The following is a 26,133-nucleotide window of genomic DNA, read 5'->3' on the forward strand; positions in this document are numbered from 1 at the left end:
TGTAAACTTCAAGGCTGATTCTATTTTTGTATGGAAGTTTGTTCTGCAAATCATGCAAAAACACTTCCAGTATCAAATGTGAAACCAAAGAGCTGTGAATTATTTTTCTCTCTGTTACTGTTTTGAGTGGTCGTAGAACTCAACTGTATGTGGAGCTGGGTAAACTGTTTTAATGCTGCTTTCAAATCGGTAATCACCCACAAGCTTTACATTGGAATTGACGCAGATCACTATTTTTGAAACATGATAAATTTGGAGAAATATTCTTGCATTGAAAACATTTTTATTCCAGTATTAATTTATAATGTGTTGAAGTTTCAGTCCCACAAAATACTTTCTCTCATTTACATCGAGAAGAAACATAGAAAATAGGAGCCATTCGGCCCTTCGAGCCTGCACCACATTCAATGTGATGCTGGCTGTTCATGCAAATTCAGTATCCCACTTCCGTTTTCTCTCCATATCCCTTGATCCCTTTAGCCGCAAGGGCCACGTCCAGCTCCCTCTTGAATATATGTGCAGGTTGGGTGGATTGGCCATGAAAAATTGTCCAAAATTCTTTGATTAACCTAGGACAAAAGTTCGGCGCAACATCGTGGGCCGAAGGGCCTGTTCTGTGCTGTATTTCTCTGTATCCAACGAACTGGCCCCAGCAGCTTTCTGTGGTAGAGAATTCCACAAGTTCACATCTCTGAGAGAAGAAGTTCTTCCTCATCTCAGTTCTGAGTGGCTTACCCCTAATTCTTAGGCTATGACCCTTAGTAATAGCAAGCTAGGAGACCAAAACTGCACACAATATTGAAGGTGTGGCCTCACCAAGGCCCTGTATAACTGCAGCAAGACATCCCTGCTTCTGTATTCAAACCCTCTCACTATGAAGGCCAGCATGCCATTGGCTTTCCTCACCGCCTGCTGTACCTGCATGCCAACCTTCAATATAACAGCAAATTACTGCGGATGCTGGAATCTGAAACAAAAGAGAAAATGTAGAAAAACGCAGCAGGTCTGGCAGCATCTGTAGGGAGATACGTAGAAGATAGGAGCAGGAGGAGGCCTTTTGACCTTCCGAGCCTGCTCCGCCATTCATCATGATCATGGCTGATCATCCAACTCAATAGCCTAATCCTACCTTCTCCCCATAGCCTTTGATCCCATTCTCCCCAAGTGCTATATCCAGCCGTCTCTTCAATATATTCAAAGTTTTAGCATCAACTACTTCCCATGGTAATGAATTCCACAGGCTCACTACTCTTTGTGTGAAGAAATCTCTGTCCGAAATGGTTTACCCTGAATCCTCAGGCTGTGACCCCTGGTTCTGGACACACCCATCATTGGTAACATCTTCCCTGCATCTACCCTGTCTAGTCCTGTTAGAATTTTATAAGTCTCTATGAGATCCCCCCTCATTCTTCTGAACTCCAGCTAGAACAATCCCAACCTAGTCAATCTCTCCTCATATGACAGTCCCACCATCCCTGGAATCAACCTGGTAAACCTACCAGAGAAAAGAGCTAACGTTTCGAGTCCAGATGCCACTTTGTCAAAGCTATAAGACAGAGAAAGTGGGAAATATTTATACCGTGGAGTGAGAATGGAAGATGAGAGAAATGGAAAGCAGTGTACGTGCATAGTGGGGGAGGGACTGGTTTAGCTCAGTGAGCTAGGCAGCTGGTTTGTGATGCAGAACAAAGCCAGCAGCGTGGGTTCAATTCCCGTACCAGCTCAGAATACTGAATTCTCCCTCTGTGTACCCGAATAGGTGCCAGAATGTGGCGACTAGGGGAATTTCACAGTAACTCCATTGCAGTGTTAATGTAAGCCTACTTGCGACAATAAAGATTATTTATTTACTTTATAATTTCGGAGTTTGTATGGGCGGGGAAGATGCCGAGAGTAAAGTGGGCCCTGTTTCAGAGGCGGAGCAGAAAAGGGTGGGGGGGGTTTGCACTCCGGAACCTTCTACATTGCGTTTGATAAGGTTCCCATGGCAGGTTGATGGAAAAGTGAAGTCGTATGGGGTTCAGGGTGTACTAACTAGATGGATAAGAACTGGCTGGGCAACAGGAGACAGAGAGTAGTGATGGAAGGGAGTGTCTCAAAATGGAGAAATGACCAGTGGTGTTCCACAGAGATCCGTGCTCGGACCACTGTTGTTTGTGATCTACATAAATGACCTGGAGGAAGGTATAGGTGGTCTGATTAGCAAGTTTGCAGATGATACTAAGATTGGTGGAGTTGCAGATAGCGAGGAGGACTGTCAGAGAATACAACAAAATATAGATAGATAGGAGAGTTGGGCAGAAAAATGGCAGATGGAGTTCAATCCAGGAAAATGCGAGGTGATGCATTTTGGAAGATCAAATTCAAGAGCAGACTATATGGTCAATGGAAGGGTCTTGGGGAAATTGATGTGCAGAGAAATCTGGGAGTTCAGGTCCATTGTACCCTGAAGGTGGCAACGCAGGTTGATAGAGTGGTCAAGCAGGCATACAGCATGCTTGCCTTCATCGGACGGGGTATTGAGTACAAGAGTTGGCAGGTCATGTTACAGTCGTATAGGACTTTGGTTTGGCCACATTTGTAATACTGCGTACAGTTCTGGTTGCCACATTACCAGAAGGATGTGGATGCCTTGGAGAGGGTGCAGAGGAGGTTCACCAGGATGTTGCCTGGTATGGAGGGTGCTAGCTATGAAGAAAGGTTGAGTAGATTAGGATTGTTTTCGTTGGAAAGACGGAGGTTGAGGGCGAACCTCATTGAGGTCCACAAAATTATGAGAGGTATGGACAGGGTGGATAGCAACAAGCTTTTTCCAAGAGTGGGGGTGTCAGTTACAAGGGGGTCACGATTTCAAGGTGAGAGGTGAAAAGTTTAAGGGAGATGTGCGTGGAAAGTTTTTTACGCAGAGGGTGGTGGGTGCCTGGAACGCTTTACCAGCGGAGGTGGTAGAGGCGGGTACGATAGCATCATTTAAGATGCACCTGGACAGGTATATGAACGGGTGGGGAACAGAGGGAAGTAGACCTTGGAAAATAGGACACAGGTTTAGATAAAGGATCTGGATCGGCGCAGGCTGGGAGGGCCGAAGGGCCTGTTCCTGTGCTGTAATTTTCTTTGTTCTTTGTTCTTCACTGCGCCAGGAGCCCGGGTTCGATTCCCGGTGTTGGGGGACATTTTCTGATACTGGACTATGATAGAAATTAAAACGACCTACGTGTGAATATTTTCACTTCTAACACTGGCTTGGGTCACTGTGTGTGTGGAGTCTGCACGTTCTTCCTGTGTCTGCGTGGGTTTCCTCTGGCTGCTCTGGTTTCCTCCCACAAGTCCCGAAAGACGTGCTTGTTACGTGAATTAGACATTCTGAATTCTCCCTCTGTGTACCCGAACAGGCGCCGGAGTGTGGCGTCTAGGGGCTTTTCACAGTAACTTCATTGCAGTGTTAATATAAGCCTACTTGTGACATGAATAAAGATTATTATTAGAAGGTGAGGGGAGGAGGGAGCAGGTTAGGATGTAAGAGGAATCCTACAGGGGATCTGCCTGAGAGCCTTGTCACAGGCTCAGCTGTTTGCCCGGGGAAATATTCGGACACCCGGTTGTGCAGTCGACTATCAAGGTATGGAACAAACTGAGGAGGTACTTTAAATTGGAGGGTATGTCGGTGTTGACACCATTGTGTGGGAAACATAGGTTTAAACTGGGGAAGATAGATGGGATGTATAAAAGATGGAACAAAGTGGGGCTGAAGGTGAGGGGCCTATACCTGGTAGGCCAATTTGCGGGTTTACATGAGCTATAGGAAAGGTTCGAGCAGCCAAGAGGGACTGCGTTTAGATGCCTGAACTTTGTGAGAAATGTGTGGAGGAGAGGCCAGTGTGGAGAATGGATGTGGGGTTACTAGTAAACCGGGCATTCCTTGAGAAGATTGGCAAGATGATCTAGGAGTATGTAGTGTTTCTCGCAATCGGCCAGGGAGCTGTTGAAGGCGGGTAGGAAAGGGGAGGCGATTTTGTTCAAGGCTAAGGTAGACAGGGAGGAGAGGGAAGAACACCAAAGACTGATAGAGAAGATTTTGGAGGTAGATGGGAGCATGGACCTGGGTCTCCTGGTTAAGAGGAAGGTGCTACAAGGGTAGCACGGTGGCACAGTGGTTAGCATTGCTGCCTCACGGCGCTGAGGTCCCAGGTTCGATCCCGGCTCTGGGTGACTGTCCGTGTGGAGTTTGCACATTCTCCCTGTGTTTGTGTGGGTGTCGCCCCCACAGCCCGAAGATGTGCAGGGTAGGTGGATTGGCCAAGCTAAATTGCCCCTTAATTGGGAAAATGAATTGGGTACTCTAAATTTTAAAAAAAGAGGAAGGTGCTACAAGTGAGGTTTGATCAGCTGTCCATGGGGAAAGCGGTATATCAGCCAAGAAAAGTAAAAGGGGCGGTATATGACTATGGACAGGGCACATGCTGGCCGGCCAACTTCAAAGGGAGGCAGCGGCGAGGGTGGTCGGATTGGGAATAAAGCAGGGAATAAAGCAGGTTGTGGCTCTGGAGCAGATTAAAGTCATAGAAATGAAATGAAATGAAATCGCTTATTGTCACGAGTAGGCTTCAATGAAGTTACTGTGAAAAGCCCCTAGTCGCCCCGGCGCCTGTTCGGGGAGGCTGTTACGGGAATTGAACCGTGCTGCTGGCCTGCCTGGGTCTGCTTTAAAAGCCAGCGATTTAGCCCAGTGTGCTAAACCAGATGTTTACAGCATGGAAACAGGCCCTTCGGCCCACCTTGTCCATGCCGCCCAGTTTCTATCTATGAGCTAGTCCCACTTGCCCGCATTTGGCCCATATCCCTCTATACCCACCCTCCCCATGTAACTGCCTAATTAATGAAGTATTTGAAGAATTTTATTGCGACCTATATAGGTCGGAGCCTCCAGAGGAAGAACGGGGATGAGGGAATTCCTGGATGGGTTAAAATACCCGAGGTTGTGAGAGGAGGATAGGGCGGGCTCAGAGGAGCCGGTGAAGGAGGCAGTTGCGGGGGATGCAGGCAGGAAAGGCAGCAGGGCCCGACGGGTTCCCAGCCAAACTCTTTTAGAAATTTAAAGACAAGCTGGCTCCACTGGAGGTGGAGATGGTTAGCAGTTTCAAATTCCTAGGGGTGCACATCTCCAAGAATCTGTCCTGGTCCACCCACGTCGACGCTATCACCAAGAAAGCACAACAACGCCTATACTTCCTCAGGAAACTAAGGAAATTTGGCATGTCCCCATTAACCCTTACCAACATTTACAGATGCACCATAGAAAGCATCCTATCGGACTGCATCACAGCCTGGTATGGCAACTGCTCGGCCCAGGACCACAAGAAACTTTAGAGAGTCATGAACACCGTCCAGCCATCACACAAACCTGCCTCCCATCCATGGACTCCATCTACACCTCCCGCTGCCTGGGGAAAGCGGGCAGCATTATCAAAGATCCCTCCCACCCGGCTTACTCACTCTTCCAGCTTCTTCCATCGGGCAGGAGATACAGACGTCTGAGAACACGCACGGACAGACTCAAAAACAGCTTCTTCCCCACTGTCACCAGACTCCGAAATGACCCTCTTATGGACTGACCTCATTAACACCACACCCTGTATGCTTCATCCAATGCCGGTGCTTATGTAGTTACATTGTATATGTTGTGTTGCCCTATTATGTATTTTCTTTTATTCCCTTTTGTTCCCATGTACTTAATGATCTGTTGAGCTGCTTGCAGAAAAATACTTTTCACTGTACCTCTGTACACGTGACAATAAACAAATCCAATCCAATCCAATCCACTGATGCTGGGCTTGTTCTAGGATGCAATGGACAGTTGATTCTTGCCATAAACATTTCAGTATCTGGGGGTGCAGGTGGCTCGGGACTGGGCAGGGCTCCGGAAGTTTAATTTTACCAGTTTGGTGGAGAGGGTGAAGGCTGATATGGCAAGGTGGGACAATCTCCCTTTGTCATTGGCTGGCTGGGTACAGCCTGACAAAATGAATGTATTGCCTCGGTTCCTGTTTCTGTTCCAGTGTCTGCCGGTCTTTCTACCAAATTCGTTCTTCAAGGGGCTGGATAAGTTGATCTCATTCATTTGGGGCGTGGCAGGGAGGTCCCCAGGATTAGGAAGGTGACAATACAGAGAGGAAGGCGAAAGGGGCGACTTGGCTTCCTGAACTTGCTTTACTATTATTGGGCAACAAATGCTGAGAAGATAAGGGGATGATGTAAGGAGGCGGGGGCTCTGTGGGTGGGGGAGGGGCTCTGTGGGTGGGGGCGGGGGCTCTGTGGGTGGGGGCGGGGGCACTGTGGGTGGGGTCAGGGCACTGTGGGTGGGGGCGGGGGCTCTGTGGGTGGGGACGGGGGCTCTGTGGGTGGGGGCGGGGGCTCTGTGGGTGGGGGCGGGTGCTCTGTGGGTGGGGGCGGGTGCTCTGTGGGTGGGGGCGGGGGCCCTGTGGGTGGGGGCGGGGGCTGTGGGGGCGGGGGCTCTGTGGGTGGGGGCGGGGGCTCTGTGGGTGGGGGCGGGGGCTCTGTGGGTGGGGGCGGGGGCTCTGTGGGTGGGGGCGGGGGCTCTGTGGGTGGGGGCGGGGGGCTCTGTGGGTGAGGATGGAGGCGGGGGGCTCTGTGGGTGGGGGCAGGGGGCTCTGTGGGTGAGGATGAGGGCGGGGGCTCTGTGGGTGAGGATGGGAGCGCGGGCTCTGTGGGTGAGGATGGGGGCGGGGGCTCTGTGGGTGAGGATGGGGGCGGGGGCTCTGTGGGTGAGGATGGGGGCGGGGGCTCTGGGTGAGGATGGGGGCGGGGGCTCTGGGTGAGGATGGGGGCGGGGGCTCTGGGTGAGGATGGGGCGGGGGCTCTGTGGGTGAGGATGGGGCGGGGGTTCTGTGGGTGAGGATGGGGGCGGGGGTTCTGTGGGTAAGGATGGGGCGGGGGCTCTGTGGGTGAGGGCGGGGGCTCTGGGTGAGGATGGTGGGGGCTCTGTGGGTGAGGATGGGGGCGGGGGCTCTGTGGGTGAGGATGGAGGCGGGGGCTCTGTGGGTGAGGATGGGGGCGGGGGCCCTGGGTGAGGATGGGGACAGGGTCTCTGTGGGTGAGGATGGGGCAGGGGCTCTGTGGGTGAGGATGGGGGCAGGGGCTCTGGGTGAGGATGGGGGCAGGGGCTCTGTGGGTGAGGGCGGGGCTCTGTGGGTGAGGGCGGGGCTCTGTGGGTGAGGGCGGGGCTCTGTGGGTGAGGGCGGGGCTCTGTGGGTGAGGGCGGGGCTCTGTGGGTGAGGGCGGGGCTCTGTGGGTGAGGGCGGGGCTCTGTGGGTGAGGGCGGGGCTCTGTGGGTGAGGGCGGGGCTACTGTGGGTGAGGGCGGGGCTCTGTGGGTGAGGGCGGGGCTCTGTGGGTGAGGGCGGGGCTCTGTGGGTGAGGGCGGGGGCTCTGGGTGAGGGCGGGGCTCTGTGGGTGAGGGCGGGGCTCTGTGGGTGAGGGCGGGGCTCTGTGGGTGAGGGCGGGGCTCTGTGGGTGAGGGCGGGGCTCTGTGGGTGAGGGCGGGGCTCTGTGGGTGAGGGCGGGGCTCTGTGGGTGAGGGCGGGGCTCTGGGTGAGGGCGGGGCTCTGTGGGTAAGGGCGGGGCTCTGTGGGTGAGGGCGGGGGCTCTGTGGGTGAGGATGAGGGCGGGGGCTCTGTGGGTGAGGATGGGAGCGCGGGCTCTGTGGGTGAGGATGGGGGCGGGGGCTCTGTGGGTGAGGATGGGGGCGGGGGCTCTGTGGGTGAGGATGGGGCGGGGGCTCTGGGTGAGGATGGGGGCGGGGGCTCTGGGTGAGGATGGAGGTGGGGGCTCTGTGGGTGAGGATGGAGGTGGGGGCTCTGTGGGTGAGGATGGGGGCGGGGGCTCTGTGGGTGAGGATGGGGGCGGGGGTTCTGTGGGTGAGGATGGGGGCGGGGGTTCTGTGGGTAAGAATGGGGGCGGGGGCTCTGTGGGTGAGGATGGGGGCGGGGGATCTGGGTGAGGATGGGGCGGGGGGCTCTGTGGGTGAGGATGGGGCGGGGGTTCTGTGGGTGAGGATGGGGGCGGGGGTTCTGTGGGTAAGGATGGGGCGGGGGCTCTGTGGGTGAGGGCGGGGGCTCTGGGTGAGGATGGAGGTGGGGGCTCTGTGGGTGAGGATGGGGGCGGGGGCTCTGTGGGTGAGGATGGGGGCGGGGGCCCTGGGTGAGGATGGGGACAGGGGCTCTGTGGGTGAGGATGGGGGCTCTGTGGGTGGGGGCGGGGGCTCTGTGGGTGAGGGCGGGGCTCTGGGTGAGGGTGGGGGCAGGGGCTCTGTGGGTGAGGGCGGGGCTCTGTGGGTGAGGGCGGGGCTGTGTGGGTGAGGGCGAGGCTGTGTGGGTGAGGGCGAGGCTGTGTGGGTGAGGGCGGGGCTGTGTGGGTGAGGGCGGGGCTGTGTGGGTGAGGGCGGGGCTCTGTGGGTGGGGGCGGGGACTCTGGGTGGGGGTGGTGGCTCTGTGGGTGGGGGCGGGGGCTCTGTGGGTGGGGGCGGGGGCTCTGTGGGTGGGGGCGGGGGCTCTGTGGGTGAGGATGGGGGTGGGGGCTCTGTGTAAGGATGGAGGCGGGGTCTCTGGGGGAGGATGGGAGCGGGGGCTCTGGGGGGGAGGGGGGGGGCGGGGGCTCTGGGTGAGGATGGGAGCGGGGGCTCTGGGTGGGGATGGGGGTGGAGGCTCTGTGGGTGCGGATGGGGGCGGGGGCCTCTGGGTGGAGATGAAGGCGGTGACTCTGGGTGAGGATGGGGCTCTGTGGGTGAGGATGGAGGCGGGGGCTCTGTGGGTGAGGATGGGGGCGGGGGGCTCTGTGAGGATGGAGGCGGGGGCTCTGTGGGTGAGGATGGAGGCGGGGGCTCTGGGGTAAGCAATGGGGGCAGGGGCTCTGGGTAAGGATGGGGGCAGGGGCTCTGTGGGTGAGGATGGGGGCGGGGCCTCTGGGTGGGGGCGGGGGCTCTGTGGGTGGGGGCGGGGGCTCTGTGGGTGGGGGCGGGGGCTCTGTGGGTGGGGGCGGGGGCTCTGTGGGTGAGGGCGGGGGCTCTGTGGGTGGAGAGCGGGGGCTCTGTGGGTGGGGGCGGGGGCCTCTGGGGGCGGGGGCTCTGTGGGTGGGGCGGGGGCTCTGTGGGTGGGGGAGGGGGCTATGGGGGTGGGGGCTCTGTGGGTGGGAGCGGGGCACTGTGGGGGAGCGGGGGCACTGTGGGTGGGGGCGGGGGATCTGTGGGTGGGGGCGGGGCTCTGTGGGTGGGGGAGGGGCTCTGTGGGTTGGGGGACGGGGGGCACTGTGGGTGGGGGCGGGGGCTCTGTGGGTGAGGGCGGGGCTCTGTGGGTGAGGATGGGGGCGGGGGCTCTGTGGGTGGGGGGCGGGTGGCTCTGTGGGTGGGGGCTGTGGCTCTGTGGGTGGGGGCCGGTGGCTCTGTGGGTGGGGGCGGGGGCTCTGTGGGTGGGGGCGGGGGCTCTGTGGGTGGGAGCGTGGGGCTCTGTGGGTGAGGATGGGGCGGGGACTCTGGGTGGGGCTCTGTGGGTGGGGGCGGTGGCTCTGTGGGTGAGGGCGGGGGCTCTGTGGGTGGGGGCGGGGGCCCTGTGGGTGAGGATGGGGGCGGGGGCTCTGTGGGTGCGGATGGGGGGCGGGGCTCTGTGGGTGAGGATGGGGGTGGGGGCTCTGTGGGTGGGGGCGGGGGCTCTGTGGGTGGGAGCGGGGGCTCTGTGGTGAGGATGGGGGCGGGGGCTCTGTGGGTTGGAGCGGGGGCTCTGTGGGTGAGGATGGGGGCGGGGACTCTGTGGGTGGGGGCGGGGGCTCTGTGGGTGAGGATGGGGGGCGGGGACTCTGGGTGGGGGTGGTGGCTCTGTGGGTGGGGGCAGGGGCTCTGTGGGTGGGGGCGGGGGCTCTGTGGGTGGGGGCGGGGGCCCTGTGGGTGAGGATGGGGGTGGGGGCTCTGTGGGTGAGGATGGGGGCGGGGGCTCTGTGGGTGGGGGCGGGGGCCCTGTGGGTGAGGATGGGGCGGGGGCTCTGTGGGTGAGGATGGGGCGGGGGGCTCTGTGGGTGGAGCGGGGGCTCTGTGGGTGAGGATGGGGGCGGGGGACTCTGGGTGGGGGGTGGTGGCTCTGTGGGTGGGAGCGGGGGCTCTGTGGGTGAGGATGGGGGCGGGGACTTGGGTGGGGGTGGTGGCTCTGTGGGTGGGAGCGGGGGCCTCTGTGGGTGAGGATGGGGGCGGGGAGTCTGGGTGGGGGTGGTGGCTCTGTGGGTGGGGGCAGGGGCTCTGTGGGTGGGGGCGGTGGCTCTGTGGGTGGGAGCGGAGGCTCTGTGGGTGGGAGCGGGGGCTCTGTGGGTGGGAGCGGAGGCTCTGTGGGTGGGAGCGGGGGCTCTGTGGGTGAGGATGGAGGTGGGCTCTTGCAGGGGGTCGGCGTTGGCAACGGCATTGCTCCCAACTCCAGGAATGTAGTCGGGGAGTCAGGTGGTGGTGGCCACACTGAGCATTTGCAGGCAGTTTCGGCTGCACTTTAAATTGAGGGCTGGGTCAGGGGGCATTCCGATTAGGGGGAATCACGGGTTCGGGTCAGGAAGGATAGATGCCAGGTTTGGGGGTTGGGAGGGGAAGGGTATCAGTGTAATGAAGAATTTGTTTCTTGGGGGACGATTTGCGAGTCGTGTAGAGTTGGGGGAGAAATATGGATTGACACAGAAAGGGGTTTCTGTATATGAAGGTATGGGACTTCGCAAGGGTAAGTGTTCCTGACATTCCCGGTAGATCCGGATCCTTCATTGTTGGAGGAAATGTCAGCAAGAGGACTGGAAAAGGGAGTCGCCTCGGCGATTTACAGGATCCTGGGGGAGGATGTGGTGCCCATGGCAGGGATTCAGATGAAATGGGAAGAGGAGCTGGGGATGGTGCATGAAGAGTGACTGTGTTGTGAGGTGTTACAGAGGGTGAATGCATCGACTTCTTGTGAGGCTGGGGCTGATGCAGCTGAAGTTAATGTACAGGGCTCACCTCACTAACTCAAGGATGAGTCAGCTGTTCGAGGGGTTGGGGGATACATAGAATCATAGAATTTACAGTGCAGAAGGCCATTTGGCCCATCGAGTCTATACCGGCCGTTACAAAGAGCACCCTACGTATCTACCCACGTATCTATCTGTAACCCAGTAACCCCCACTGAACATTTTTTGAACACGAAGGGTAATTTAGCATGGCCAATCCACCTAACCCGCACATCTTTGGTCTGTGAGAGGAACCCGGAGCACCCGGAGACGCAGACACGGGGGCGAACATGCAGACTCCGCACAGCCAGTAACCCAAGCCAGGAATCTAACCTGGAACCCTGGAGCTGTGAAGCAACTGTGCTAACCACTATGTTACCGTGCTGCCCTGCTATCTGTGGAGCAATGTGGGAGGGGCTCCGCAAATCATGTTCACATGTTTTGTTCCTGTCCCAAAACTAGAACATTTTTGGAGCTGCAAGCAGACTCGGGTCAGATGTCTTAGCCTTCACTTTGTTGTTCGCTGGAACAAAGAAACAAAGAAAATTACAGCACAGGAACAGGCCCTTCGCCCTCCAAGCCTTTGCCGATCCAGATCCTTTATCTAAACCTGTCGCCTATTTTCCAAGGATCTACTTCCCTCTGTTCCCCGCCCGTTCATATATCAGTCTAGATGCATCTTAAATGATGCTTTCGTGCCCGCCTCTACCACCTCCGCTGGCAAAGCGTTCCAGGCACCCACCACCCTCTGCGTTAAAAAAACTTTCCAGACACTCTCCGGGTTTTGTTGGGAAGGAGGTCAGCCTGTCTACCCTGTGCCTCGGGAGGCGGGGGGGGGGGGGGGGGTGGTGGCCGGGGGGGGGCCGGGGGGGGGGGGGGGGGGGGGTGGGGGCCGGATTTACTGGAGTGACCCGGAGGAGAAGGTGAAGTTCGAATGGGGTGGGGGAGGGTTGGGTGAAGGAGGGGTTCTATAATTGTTGGGGGTTTATTATGTATTTTCGGGAATTGGTTACCGTTGACTGTTGAGGGATGGAGCTGGGGGGGGGGGGGGGGGGGGGTTGTCCTGTTTGTTTGTTTGGGGGTTGTTTGGGTGTTGTATTGTGAAATGTTGAAAGTGTGTTGGACAAAAATACTTTTTTTTGAAAAGAAAAGAGTGGAGGGCATTTCCCAAGTGCCAGGGTATACTGTGCTGGAGTAATTGCCTCTTGCAGACAAGCCTGGAAAGGGCAGGATTGGAGACAATGTGGGTTACTTGGGGGGGCATGGGGGCAGGGGGGTGCAGGTAGAAGGAGGAGCTGGGTAAGGTGTATTAGCCCAGGGTTTAGAGAACCTCAAAGTATATCATGGAGTTCACTGACCCACAATTTTTAAAAGATTATGGTCCGGGTGTGCACACGGCCCACTCTACAGGTGTGGTACAGCAGAAATGGAAAAGTATTTTTTAAAGCAAAACAATGTTTTATTCTTTGAACTCAAGTTAACCTTTTTTAAAACATACAGTGAACATCTTAGCAGCATTAATTCAAATACAACCCCCAAAGAATACAACATTTAGTAATCCTTAAGCTGTCCTTTTAACATCATGCTGTTGAAGAACCTTTAACAGTAGCACAGCAGGTTAAAGTCACTACTGAGAGCGGTTATTAGTTTTCAATCACCAAAGGATCGATTTACAGTTTTTATATACAGAGAGAGAGACTATTACCCCTTCTGGCTGTGACTGCAAACTATCCAGCTCTGAAAATGAAACTAAAACACACCCTGCAACAAACAGCCTAAAACGAAAGTAAAAGCTTATAGGACTACCTAGCTCCACCCACACTCTGACATCACTGATAAGCACCATTTCTTAATGTACATTTCTTAAAACACCCATTTCTTAAAGGTACTCTCCCATGACGGAGGAATAGATTGGGGTCTGTGGTATGAGCTATGCGTTAGGGCGAATGCTATTTCTTGTGCGCAGATGAGCCTGATCCAGTTAAGACTACTCAGAGTGAACGTGATTCGGGCACAACTGAGTGGGTTCTTTCATGGGGGAGAGTTGACGTGTGTGAAATGTGTGGGCGAGGGCCTGCGAACCACATGCATCTGGGATGTGAGAAGCTGGCAAGGTATTGGGAAGCGGTGTGTTGGGACATTATCCAAAATTATAGGGGTTAAAGGAGATGCCAGACCCAATGGTGGTGATCTTTGGGGTCACGGAGGTGCCAGAGCCGATAGAGAGTAAAGGCTGACATTTTGGCTTTTGCTTCTCTAATTGCCCTGTGAATTTGCTTATCTGTCAAGAGGTTGGATTACTTCTTGAATCCCTTCTCACATTCAGGCAGGTGAATGGTCTCTCCTAGTGTGACTTCCCAAACAACAGTTGCCTGTTAATTCGTATTTACCTCCTAAATTCTCGTGTTATCGGTGATAGTATTTACTGTTTGATTTGTTGACTCGTGTGTCGTAAAAAATCTTCTGCTTGTTTAAAACAGTGGAATCGTGTTGCTCTATTCTCTTAGGAAACTCCTGGCATTTCAATTTTTGTTTAATTTAAACAAAAGTTACCGGTCCCTAACAATTCTACGATGAGCCAAATAATTCTTTCCATCTCAAAAAAACTATTTTTCTTGTGATCTGTTTTTGATATAAAATGTGTTCCTCATCAAATGATTTTCATCCCTCTCCATCTTTGCTCAATGAGCCTTTTGTAAAACCAATTCAGTAATTCAAGTCCAAAGACTTATTTTCTCATCAAGACAAAGCGTTTACATGGAAATCTTCCTGCATGAAGGAGCCATATTAAGGGGAATGAATGAATTCTTGCTGCCCGTTATTTCTTATCATGGGTCACTTTATGAAGCAAATCTGGAATAAACTCTTCAGATCTTTGACAATATCAACTTCACTCAGTTGGTTTCTTTAAGTCTGTGTTATAAAGCATCTTCAAGCTCCATTCTAGGGTTTAACCACACAAAGTAGATTGACATTTCAGCGCTGTAACCCCTGCGGAATTTCCGTATTAGCAGAGATGTGAGTCTTTGAGAAAATATACTGAGGCCCCACCTGCCTATTTTTGCAGGTATTAAAGATTTCGCGATATTGCCTGAAAACAGGAGGTTCACCCAGTGGGGAGTTGGCGTTTTGGGTGATCTTGTCCCTCCTCCCTCAGCCTCATCACTGATACTGTACTCCAGTCGGGTTATATCATGCACCTTTATAATGAGGTAACTGAAGATCCGGCACCTTGACCAGATCAGTTTGGAGTCCAGATTGTCAGGAGGCTATAGATAGACTGCAAAATTGGGTGGAGAAATGGCAGATGGAATTTAACCGGACAAATGCGAGGTGATGCATTTTGGTAGATCAATTCAGGTGGGAGCTGTGAAATAAATGGCAGAACCATCAGGAGCATAGAGACACAGAGAGATCTGGGCATGCAGGTCCACAGATCCTTAAAAGTAGCAGCAGGTGGAAAAGAAAGCCTATGGCATGCTTGCCTTCCTCAGACGGGGCATCAATTATAAAAGCTTGCAAATTATGTTACAATTATATAGAACGTTGGTTAGGCCACATTTGGAATACTGTGTCTAATTCTGGTCACCGCACTACAAGAAGAATGTGGAGGCTTTGGAGAGAGTACAGAAAAGGTTTACCAGGATATGCCTGGTATGGAGGATATTAATGAATAAATTGAGATTGTTCTCCCTCGAGAGACGGAGACTGAGGGGCGACCTGATAGAAGTTTCTAAATTATGAGGGGCATAGATAGGGTGAACAGTTGGAGGCTTTTTCCCAGGGCGAAAATGACAATTACAAGGGGGCACAAGTTCAAAGTGAGGGGGATGGAATGGTTCAGTAGAGATGTATGGGGGAAGTTTTTTACACTTCCCCCATACCTGGAATGCACTGCCAAGTGAGGTGGTTGAGGCAGATACGTTAGTGATCTTTAAGACTTATCTGGATAGGCACATGAACAGATGGGATATAGAAGGATACAGGCGGTTAGTCTAGATAGGACATGTGACTGGCGCAGGCTTGTAGGGCCGAAGGGCCTGTTCCTGTGCTGTATTGTTCTTTGTTCAAAAGGCCAAATCAAAATCAGGCTTTCCAGTTCTCTCTGATATGCATCTCCTTAGTTTCTTGAGGCATAAGTACACTGCCCTGTTGTTAACCTTTCCCTGTTAGAATATGCAATAATTAATAACATTCAGAAAATATAATTAACCATGCCGTCTTAAAAACCAACCAGTAATTTACATCATTGAACTTGTATTGGAATGCAAAGTTTTAATCATCAATGCTCTCTGAGAAATTCCTTGTTTATTTTATATATTTGAAATAAAGTTGTCTTTTAAACTGCTGTAAATGTTCTGTAAGCCCTCAGAACAGAAATCAATGTAACAGCTCTGCACTGATTCAATACTTGTTCAGCATCAAATTACCTTTCTTTGCTCAGATTGCTGACTCCATGTTTCACTAAAGCCAGCAGGAGAAAAATGCTTATCTTTGTGCTCCCTGTTTAACGCCATCCTGCCCAACAAGAGATAATCAGTCATACATGTGCAGAGCAGAATAGAGCTGATGTGGAGAGATGAGGAAATTAGGACTGTGCATATATTGCCTCATTATATTTTCACGAGTGATTTTCATCCAGATTTGCATGATGGTTTGAGGGATTGTATGAAATTAATGATTTGACCTGTAATCCAGCTGTACAAGGCATCTATCTTGAAAAGCATCTACAGTTGTTCATTTGGCAGATTGTTGTGTATACTGTATTTGTTTAGGTGCATAAAAGGGAAGAGAATCACTAAGGTGAATGTTGGCCCCATTGGAAAATGAAACTGGTGAGGTAATTGTGGGGAACACAGAAATGGCAGAGATACTAAATCAATACCTTTCCTCAGTTTTCACGGCAGAGGACCCTACTACCATTCCTATAGGAACGGGCATTTCAGAGGTAATAGAAAGGGTGGAACTTGGAACAATCAGCATCAATAGAGAAATGGTGCTCAACAAACTCTTGGGATTGAGGGCAGACAAAGCCCCCAGGGCCTGATGGCCTACATCCCTCAGTTGGCAAATGTAGTGGCAGCAGAGATAGTGGATCCATTAGTTAGAATATTCTAAGATTCCATGGATACAGGAAAGGTTCCAGTGGATTGGTAGAAATGCTAACGTAACATCCTTATTCAAAAAGGGAGGGAGGCAGAATGTAGGAAATCACAGACCATTTAGTTTAACATCTGTTATCAAGGTTGTAATATCAGGACATTTGGAAAACCATCAACGCCAGCATGGTTTTATGAAGGGTAAATCATGTTTGACTAATTTGCTAGAGTTCTTCGAAGATGTAACAAGCAAAGTGGATAATGGGAATCTTGTAGATGTAGTATACGTGGACTTCCGGAAGGCATTTGATAAGGTACCGCACAGAAGGTTAATTCACAAGGTGAGATCACGTGGGATATGGGGTAACTTATTGGCTTGGATAGAAGACTGGCTGGCGGACAGGAGACAGAGAGTCGGGATAAAATTTGTCTTTCTGGATGGCAAGATGTAACTAGTGGGGTGCCACAGGGTTCTATCCTTGGGCCCCAGCTATTTACAATCTATATTAACGATTTGGATACACGGATAGAAGGTTTTATAGCCAAATTCGCAGATGACAAAAAAATAGGTGGAATACAGGTAGTACATTGCAAAGAGGAAATAAGAACCTTACAAAAGGATATAGATAGGTTAGGAGAGTGGGCCAAAATGTGGCAGATGGAGTTTAATGTGGATACGTATGAGGTCATGCATTTTGGTTGAAAAAATGGAAAGGCAACTTATTATGTAAATGGGGAGAGACTTCGGGGAGCTCCGATACAGAGGGATCTGGGTGTCCTCGTGCATGAGTCACAGAAAACGAGCATGCAGATACAGCAGATAATAAGGAAAGCAAATGGAATGTTGGCATTTGTAGCAAAAGGAATTGAGTATAACGGTAAGGAAGGGTTGTTTCAATTATACAAGGCATTGGTGAGACCGCACCTGGAGTATTGGTGAGACCCCACCTGGAGTATTGGGGAGACCCCACCTGGAGTATTGTACCAGTGTTGGTCCTCTTATGTGAGGAAAGATGTTGTGGGATTGGAGGCAGTTCAGAGGAGGTTCACTAGATTGATTCCAGAGATGAGGGGTTTGTCGTATGAAAATGAAAATGGCTTATTGTCACGAGTAGGCTTCAATGAAGTTACTGTGAAAATCCCCTAGTCGCCACATTCCGGCGCCTGTCCGGGGAGGCTGATACGGGAATCGAACCGTGCTGCTGGCCTGCTTTAAAAGCCAGCGATTTAGCCCAGTGAGCTAAATCAGCCCCTGTCTGGATTAAAGTCTGGTTCACCAATCGGCAATGGCTTCATGGTCACCGTTACTGAGAATAGTAATTAATTCAATTCCAGATGTTGTGAATTGGATTTCAATTCCACCAACTGCCCTGCTGGATTTGGACCCCAAGAACATTAGCCTGCACCCCTGAATTAAAGTAAAGTCGCCATCGTTCTAGATGACCAGAGACTGTTTTCTTCTTTGGGGGGAGGGGGGGGGGGAGCTGAATGGTGGTGATTTAACCTGAGGATCACCACACCTCGGGCAAGGTTGTGAAGACGGGGCCTCAGTCGGTACGGGAATTGAACCCACGCTGCTGGCCTCGTTCTGCATCACAAACCAGATGTCCAACCAACTGAGCTAAACATTATCATTACACCATTACTCTTCCCCCAAACATACTCCAACCTCGATCGAAATTAACAAACTCAATCTGCTGCCACTGCCCTTCAGGCAGTATTTTCCAGATTGTGGCAATTCATTACATTTTTTTTAAAAGCTTAATTTTTACCCCCAATAATCTGAAGTCTGTGTCCTCTGGTTATTAACCCTGCAGCAAGTGGAAACAGTTCCTCTCTAAATACTCTGCCAAAACCCTTAGTTAATCTTCTCTGCCCTAAAATGAACAATCCCAACTTCTCTGGTATCTACACCAAAGTGGTTCTTCATCATTAGTATCATACCGGCAAATCTCCAAAGTTCTCAAAGGCCTTGACATCCTTCCTGACGTGTGACACCCACAGTTGCACTTGACCGGCGATTTATAAAGTTTTGCCATAACTCCCTTGCTTTTGTACTCGCCCCAAGGATCCTGTATGCTTTTTATTAGCAGCTTTTAAAACTTTTTAGCCATCTTCAAAGATTTATGTGTACGAGTGCTGAGCTGATGTACCTGGGGCTGAATGTGTTCTTATTCAGTTCTGGTACAACATTCACAAAGCCAATCAAATAACTGAAAATTAAAATTGTGGCAAACATTTTACTTGTACGTGTGCTTCACGTGCGATGTATGAATCCAGCTTTTCTTTCCTTTTAACTTCCCAGCACATTAGGTGGTGAGAAGGATTACGAAAGGACCTTCCCACTTCGATCCTAAGGGTTCCTTTTGCAGCTTTTTGACGTACACTTCTTCACCGGGCACCAGGTCGTGCCCACCTTCTGGAGGATCTCCCCACGCAGCTAACACCTGTCGAGAAGCAGAACTAACAACGAGGCCCCAGGTTTCTCCCTTTCCTACACTCACTTTAATATTGAACTGGCTGTCATTTTTTCATCCAAAATAGAACACTTTATACAATATTAAGATAATTTAATGAAAGGACATGAGGGTTTTAGAACAACAAAGAAGAAAGAACAATACAACACTGGAACTGGCCCTTCGGCCCTCCAAGTCTGTGCCGATCATGATGCCCTAACTAAAAACAAACCCTCCTGCCCTTACTCAGTCCGTATCCCTCTATTTCCTCCCTATTCATGTACCCATCCAGACGCCTCTTAAATGTAGCTAATGTGCTGCTTCCACCATATCCTCTGCAGCGCGTTCCAGGAACCCACACACTCTGCGTGAAAAACCTACCCCACACATCTCCCTTAAACTGTCCCCTGTCACCTTCGCCCTACAACCCCTTGTAATTGACACTTCCACCCTTGGAAAAAACCTCTGACTATCCACCCTGTCTATGCCTCTCATAATTTTGTAGACATGTATCAGATCTCCCCTCAGCCTCCATCTTTCCAGTGAAAACAACCCTAGTTTATTCAACCTCTCGTCATAGCCAACACCCCAGAGACCAGACAACATCCTGGTGAATCTTCTTTGTACTCTCTCCAAAGCTTCCACGTCCTTCTGATAATGTGGTGACCTGAGCTGCACACAATACTCCAAAACTTGGACTAACCAAGGTTTTATTTAACTGCAACATGATTTCCCAGTTCCTGTTCTCAATGTCCCGGCTGATGAAGTCAAGCATGCACTATGCCTTCTTAGTCACCTTAGCCACCTGTGTTGCCCACTTTTAGGGAACCGTGGACCTGCACGCCAGATCCCTCTGTATATTAATGTTCCTAAGGGTTCTGCCATTTGGAACATTGATCACCAGATTTTTAAAATTATTATTGCACAGCCAATAATACAAGATACAAAACATTTTTATTAAATACAAAGAATGAAGAGATTTAACTTCTTGGTACCTGAGTTACATCTAATGAAATCATATTGATGACTGTTTCATGTATTTCCTACAAGTACAATCCGTTAATCTGTAAAGGCAGCTCGTAAAAGGTTAGATCAATCTTTTCTGGAAAATAGTGAAAGGAATTTTAATAACGTGAGTATTGTTAATAATCTAAAAACTATTATGTTGTTTACAATATCTGCTGTTCAGTGAGCGAAATGCATATGTGACATTGGAAAGCCTGGAAGTTCAAGTCTCTTACAAGTTATATAAGGAATAAAAGAAAGAGATACATGCTTTGATCATCTAAAATGATCAAGTTGTCCATGAACACGAGTTAATTTGTTTAGCTAATTTATGTTGATTAAATATATGGTGTAATATATTTTCCCTTTTTTTAGAATGTTCAAAAATGACATTGAAACAACTCAATCAAAATCGGTGAAGAGTAAAAAGCAAATTGAAATAAACATCATTGTCAACCAGAACAAAGAATATGAGAAAAAAAACAAGTTTGAAAGGGGAAAAAAGAAAACGAGAAAGACTGAGACGAAGAATATTCAAATAGAAGCCAATGATATTGATGTGGGCAGTGATCTAAAGAGATCTAAGAAAAAGAAAAGCAAATCGAAAAAGTCCAGCACGAGAGATGAAGAAGACCCCAAGATTGAGAAGCAAATGACAAAGAAGAGTCGTCGGGAAAGTAAAATTGATGAGGACAAATGTGATGGTTCGAAAAGGAAAAGAAAAAAGAACTTGAAGTCAGATGATCATTCTGACCCTCAAAATATCTCTGTGCAGTGTCCGAGAAATAGCTGTGAGGATGATCCAAACAAAGCTCCAGACAAAAGCAAGCATAAGAAGAAGAAAAAGAAAAAAAACAAAGATGCTGATATGGAAGAAGGATTAACTAAGAATATTAAGATTTCAAATGGGACTGCAGACAAATTGGGTAAAACAATCAAACTGTCTTGTGTTGCTGAAGCCAAAAGTGTGAAGAAGAGGAAAAAGAAGAAACGGTCTCATTCCGTAGACACATCTGAAGATGAAAAACCAAGGAAGAAACGGAAACGAGACAGAAATATTGATGAACCTGATGCCGGGAATGACAAGTTCAAAGTAACAGACTCGAGGAAGCAAAAAGATGATGAACAAACGCTGGACACTGTGAGCAATACAGACAAAGCACACAAGAAAAAGAGAAAAAAAGAAAAGGTACGCACTGAGCAACCAGTTGAGAAGAAGGTAAAAGGAGTGGAGCAAATGGGAAGTGGCACGGAATGCATCACAAAGTCCAGCAAGAAAAGGAAAAGATTTATTGAAGCTGCAGGGGAAGAAAATAAGACATTGGACAGAGAGAGGCTGACGTCGGACAAATCGAACAATGTATGTAAATTGCAGAATTCCCCAGAGACTCCGAAAGGGAAAAAGCAGAGGGCACCATTCAATGCCGAAAAATCTGGAGACACGGAAAAGAAGATTAAAAGGAAAAAGAAAGACTCCTCATCTGGGATGCATGTTTGTAAAGTAAACCATCATTTTAATGTTTACAACTATAGTATATTACATTAAATGACAGTAGATTTAAAGTATTTATTGTTGAACCATGTGGCAGTGATGCTCTTGACATCAGTCCTGCTGGTTGGAAACCGATTAACAAGCATTTGTTTATTTCAATGTCGAATTCTATATACATAATTATAATAAGTGTAATGTAACTGAGCTTTCTTTTCTCAGGTAAAAGAGGAATTTTCCGACAATGGTGATTTGCTGATTATGTCGGAAAAGAAAGGCAATTTATTTGAAGTGACAATAGACAAGGTACAGAAATACATTGACCACCTCGTTTCGAGCAGGGACAGGCTGTCCAACTGGACTGCATAGTCCTTTGTAATACTTTAGCTGCCTAGGATTCAGCTCCTGTCCATTATAAATCCCAACCAAGGTGGGTAGAGTCCAAGGAAGATGATAAATTTTTAATTAGAGAAAGATCAGAGAAAGAAGCTGGCTTTTTGATTGCCCGGTATACTCGAGTAATAATAGTAATAATCTTTATTATTGTCACAAGTAGGCTTCCATTAACACTGCAATTAAGTTACTGTGAAAAGCTCCTTTTTAATTGATCTTGTGTGAAAATCGTCCCGATTTCTCGTACGACCCCCAACCAGAACATCCTAACTCTTTCTCCTTATTGCCCGCTTGCAGTTGCAATGTATTTTCATTTTTTTTTTGTGTGTAACTACATCCTTATGATGAGAATCGTAGAATTTACAGTGCAGAAGGAGGCCATTCGGCCCATCGAGTCTGCACCGGCCCTTGGAAAGGGCACTCTGCCCAAGCCCACACTGTCCCTGTAACCCAGTAACCCCACCTAACCTTTGATTTGGACACTAAGGGCAATCCACCTAACCTGCACATCCTTGGATTGTGGAGGGAACTGGAGCATCCGGAGGAAACCCACGCAGTTACTGGGTGAAAGTGCAAACTCCGCACAGACAGTGACCCAAGCTGGGAATCGAACCTGGGACCCTGGAGCTGTGAAGCAACTGTGCTAATCACTGTGCTACCGTGCTTCCCCCAGAATTTACAGTGCAGAAGGAGGCCATTCGGCCCATTGGGCCTGCAACGGCCCTTGGAAAGAGCACCCTATTTAAAGCCACACCTCCACCCTATCCCCGTAATCCCACCTAACCTTTTTTGGACACTAAGGGCAATTTATCATGGCCAATCCACCTAACCTGCACATCTTTGTACTGTGGGAGGAAACCGGAGCACCCGGAGGAAGCCCACGCAGACACGGGGTCAGGTGGGTGGGTGCACGAATGTGGAGAAATGGGAAGGTTTGCCATTCATGTAGTTTCTTGAATGTTCTTGGAGTCCCAAAGCAATTTTGAAGTGTAATTACAGTTTTAGGTAAACACAGCAACCAATTTGTGTGCAGGAATTCTGCAAAACGTAATTGAGATAAATGAGCAGAAACCCTGCTTTTGAGAGATAAAAGTTTCACAGAACAGCAGAAAGCTCTCCAATCTTCAAAGAGTGCCGTTGTATGAGGAATGTTTGAGGACTCTGGGTCTGTACTCATTGGAGTTTAGAAGGATGAGGGGGGATCTTATTGAAACTTACAGGATACTTCGAGGCCTGGATAGAGTGAACGTAGAGAGGATGTTTCCACTTGTGGGAAAAACGAGAAGCAGAGGACACCATCTCAGACTAAAGGGACGATCCTTTAAAACAGAGATGAGGAGGAATTTCTTCAGCCAGAGGGTGGTGAATCTGTGGAACTCTTTGCTGCAGAAGGCTGTGGAGGCCAAATCACTGAGTGTCTTTAAGATAAAGGTAGATAGGTTCTTGATTAATAAGGGGATCAGGGGTTATGGGGAGAAGGCAGGAGAATGGGGATGAGAAAATATCAGCCATGATTAAATGGCGGAGCAGACCCGATGGGCCAGTGGCCTAATTCTGCTCCTATGTCTTATGGTATCATTTATATTCACCCGTCTGTGTAGACAGAGCATTCGTTTTATTCCTTCCGCCTAGATTCTGTCCATGAATCGATACCCATCTGATTGGCAAATGCTGACACTTCAATGAGTAGTTTCACCTGCCAAAGAGACACCTTTTGGTCTTGTTCCATCGAGCAGCTCTGTTGGTACGAATGCGGTTGTTAATATTGGCCTATATATTTTCAGGTTTTTATTCTCTTTGGTCATGTTACTTACCAAATGCATGGGAAATATTTGTTCAAAGTGCTTTGATATTTTAATCTGCAAAGTGGTACAAATTGATGTACCACAAAAAAATGAAAATAATTTCTAAGATGTAATGATCTTAATTGAATTGAGCTGTTAATGTTTCCCTTCCTGTCACTCAGTAATTCGAAAATAAACTTTGGGGGCGGAGGGGATGAATTCAACCGGCCCTACCCAAAAGGAACTGGAGAGCGGCACGGTTATAATCATCTCTCAACCACCACCCCATTTGTACCAGCTGCCACCATATCCACACTTTACTGGTTACCATCGGACATGGGCAGCTGCTTCAAACACATTCAAACTGGAATCCTCTGATGTCATTAAGATATGTTTTTAACTAGAGAAATGGTCATTCCTGCCCAGCACTCACTCCTGAATAACCACTGCAAGGATTTTAAGGAAGTCCCCCTTGCTGCTTTGTTTTGGATGGAGGGACAAGAGCAGAAACCTGAAAAAAGAAGTTGGAACTTGTTCATGGACACCAAGGTGCTCATAGAAAATCACATCTAGGTCACAGGACCAATAAGTCTCGGGCAGAGACTTTGACCCCAAAAGGGGAAAGGCCAATTAAGGGACGTTTGTGGCAAATCATCAGCCCCCCTCCAGCAACTGACTGGGAGAATGGTGGGATCAGCTCTCCAGAAAGACTACAAAGTCCTCCAGATTACAGCCCCCACCCCTCACCAGAGCCACAGCTTCAGCAGGAGACTGCCCTGTGAAGGCCCCCCCCTTAACATGGCAGTGGCCTAACAGCTGTGGCCATTCTTAATTTAATAGTTGATGAAAGCATAAAAGGCACCTGAATTCTGGGGGTTTCTCTCTCTCTCTCTCTCTCTCTCTCTCTTCCCCCCCCCCCTTTCACGGGTGTGCGTGTTCTCGCTTGCTTTATCACCGTGCACTGGTCCCTCCCACTCTTGCCTACAACTTCAGATTGCTGCTCCTTCTCCAGCTTCTAGAGCTTGTCTACTGTACCTAATTGGATGATGAATGTGCCATTTATCCACCAATTGGCCAAGTCTGGGACAATTGCTGTTCGCTAACTGTTGCTGACCCAGTACGGAGATCTGGACCCCAATTTGACCTGTAAAGGAACAGAGCTTCTCCTGTTAGACTATTGCTGATCTCGAACCTTCTGGATCAAGACTTGTGCCAGTGGAACATCATTTTTCAATTATCTGAATCTTTCTTATTTTCCTTTCTTTGAAGAAATATTTCTGCTTTCCTCCAGACCACACCTTGTGGCAAGAGGCCCCCCCCCCTTAACATGGCAGTGGCCTAACAGCTGTGGCCATTCTTAATTTAATAGTTGATGAAAGCATGAAAGGCACCTGAATTCTGGGGGTTTCTCTCTCTCTCTCTCTCTCTCTCTCTTTCCCCCCCCCCCCCCCCCCCCTTTCACGGGTGTGCGTGTTCTCGCTTGCTTTATCACCGTGCACTGGTCCCTCCCACTCTTGCCTACAACTTCAGATTGCTGCTCCTTCTCCAGCTTCTAGAGGGGGCTGTAGGAAAACTGATGTCCTTCAAATTTGTGACATAATCTCTTTGAATTTTGTTTCATTTGGAAAATATATTTTTATATTTTACATCCAAACTCGATAGAGGTTCTCCAAATCATGAGTGGTCTGGACAGAATAGATGGGGAGAAACCGTTCTCAATAGTGAAATGATCGAGAATGAGAGGGCACAGATCCAAAGTAATTGGCAAGAAAAGCAAAAGCGATATGAGGAAAATCTTTTTCATGTTTAAGGCCTGAAATATGCTGCCTGAGAGTGGTGGGGACAGGTTTAATCGAAGCATTCAGGAGGGAATTGGAAAAGGAAGAATGTGTGGGACTGGGGGGTGAAGGGAAGTTGAGTTGCTCATTTAGTGAGCTGGTGCAAACACAATGGCCCGAATGGCTTGGTGCTTAAACAATTCTCTGATGTGCGCTGCAATTGATGAAATTAAATAAAAGGTTGGCTTATGGATTAACAATTCCAAAAACGAACATGATATATGTAATCTTTGAAGTCCTCGCTATTTTGTACAGTACTTTCTAAAACACATGTGACATAAATGAAGTGGTAATAAATGGTTTATTACCACTGTGTAACTAATTTTGTGACATAACTTTGCACACAAATAGAACTACTATATAAATAATAAATCATTCAATATTAAACTACATATACTTTGTTTTAAATTTTATTTACTTTAGGCGAGACGACAAGCTTTGCAAGAAGAAATTGACAGAGTATCTGGCAAAACTGGTACTTTGGAAACTAAAGTTTCTCCAGAAATCAAACCAAGAGTAAGTAAAGACTTTATGGTTAACGTTTATGTCTAGTAGCAGAGATCCTCGTGAAAATCAGCATGGCTGAGTATTAATGGTTGATTGATTAGCTCCAAAATCCTATTTTAATGTTTGACTTTAGATGAACAAATTGATTCAAGAAGCTTTCAAAAGACGCTCAAGTACTGCAGTTATGTTTTTGAAAGTTTACAGTAAATCTTTACTCGTTGCCTAGTATTGGTTATTTATTCCAATAAATCACAAATGCTGATAAATAAGGACAGGAGTTTTCTATGTTTTAATGTGTGTTGCAATTACTGTGCATTTTTAAACTCATTAAGAACATAAGAACTAGGAGCAGGAGTAGGCCATCTGGCCCCTCGAGCCTGCTCCGCCATTCAATTAGATCATGGCTGATCTTTTGTGGACTCAGCTCCACTTTCCGGCCCGAACACCATAACCCTTAATCCCTTTATTCTTCAAAAAACTATCTATCTTTACCTTAAAAACATGTAATGAAGGAGCCTCAACTGCTTCACTGGGCAAGGAATTC

General features: G+C 49.2%; 1 protein-coding gene across 1 annotated transcript in view; it reads left to right on the top strand.

The window, feature by feature from the left end:
* Nucleotides 1-26,133, top strand: part of LOC119977980 (lysine-rich nucleolar protein 1-like) — a 44,523-nt gene that overhangs the window by 3,487 nt on the left and 14,903 nt on the right. Inside the window, exons 2-4 of the mRNA XM_038819249.1 lie at nucleotides 19,954-21,079; nucleotides 21,290-21,373; nucleotides 25,506-25,598. Of these exons, the coding sequence (XP_038675177.1) occupies nucleotides 19,955-21,079; nucleotides 21,290-21,373; nucleotides 25,506-25,598 (1,302 nt within the window). The 5' untranslated portion in view covers nucleotide 19,954. The remainder of the gene's footprint in view (nucleotides 1-19,953; nucleotides 21,080-21,289; nucleotides 21,374-25,505; nucleotides 25,599-26,133) is intronic.

The sequence above is a fragment of the Scyliorhinus canicula genome, chromosome 15 (assembly GCF_902713615.1).
Source record: "Scyliorhinus canicula chromosome 15, sScyCan1.1, whole genome shotgun sequence".
NCBI classification, from domain to species: Eukaryota; Metazoa; Chordata; class Chondrichthyes; order Carcharhiniformes; family Scyliorhinidae; genus Scyliorhinus; species Scyliorhinus canicula.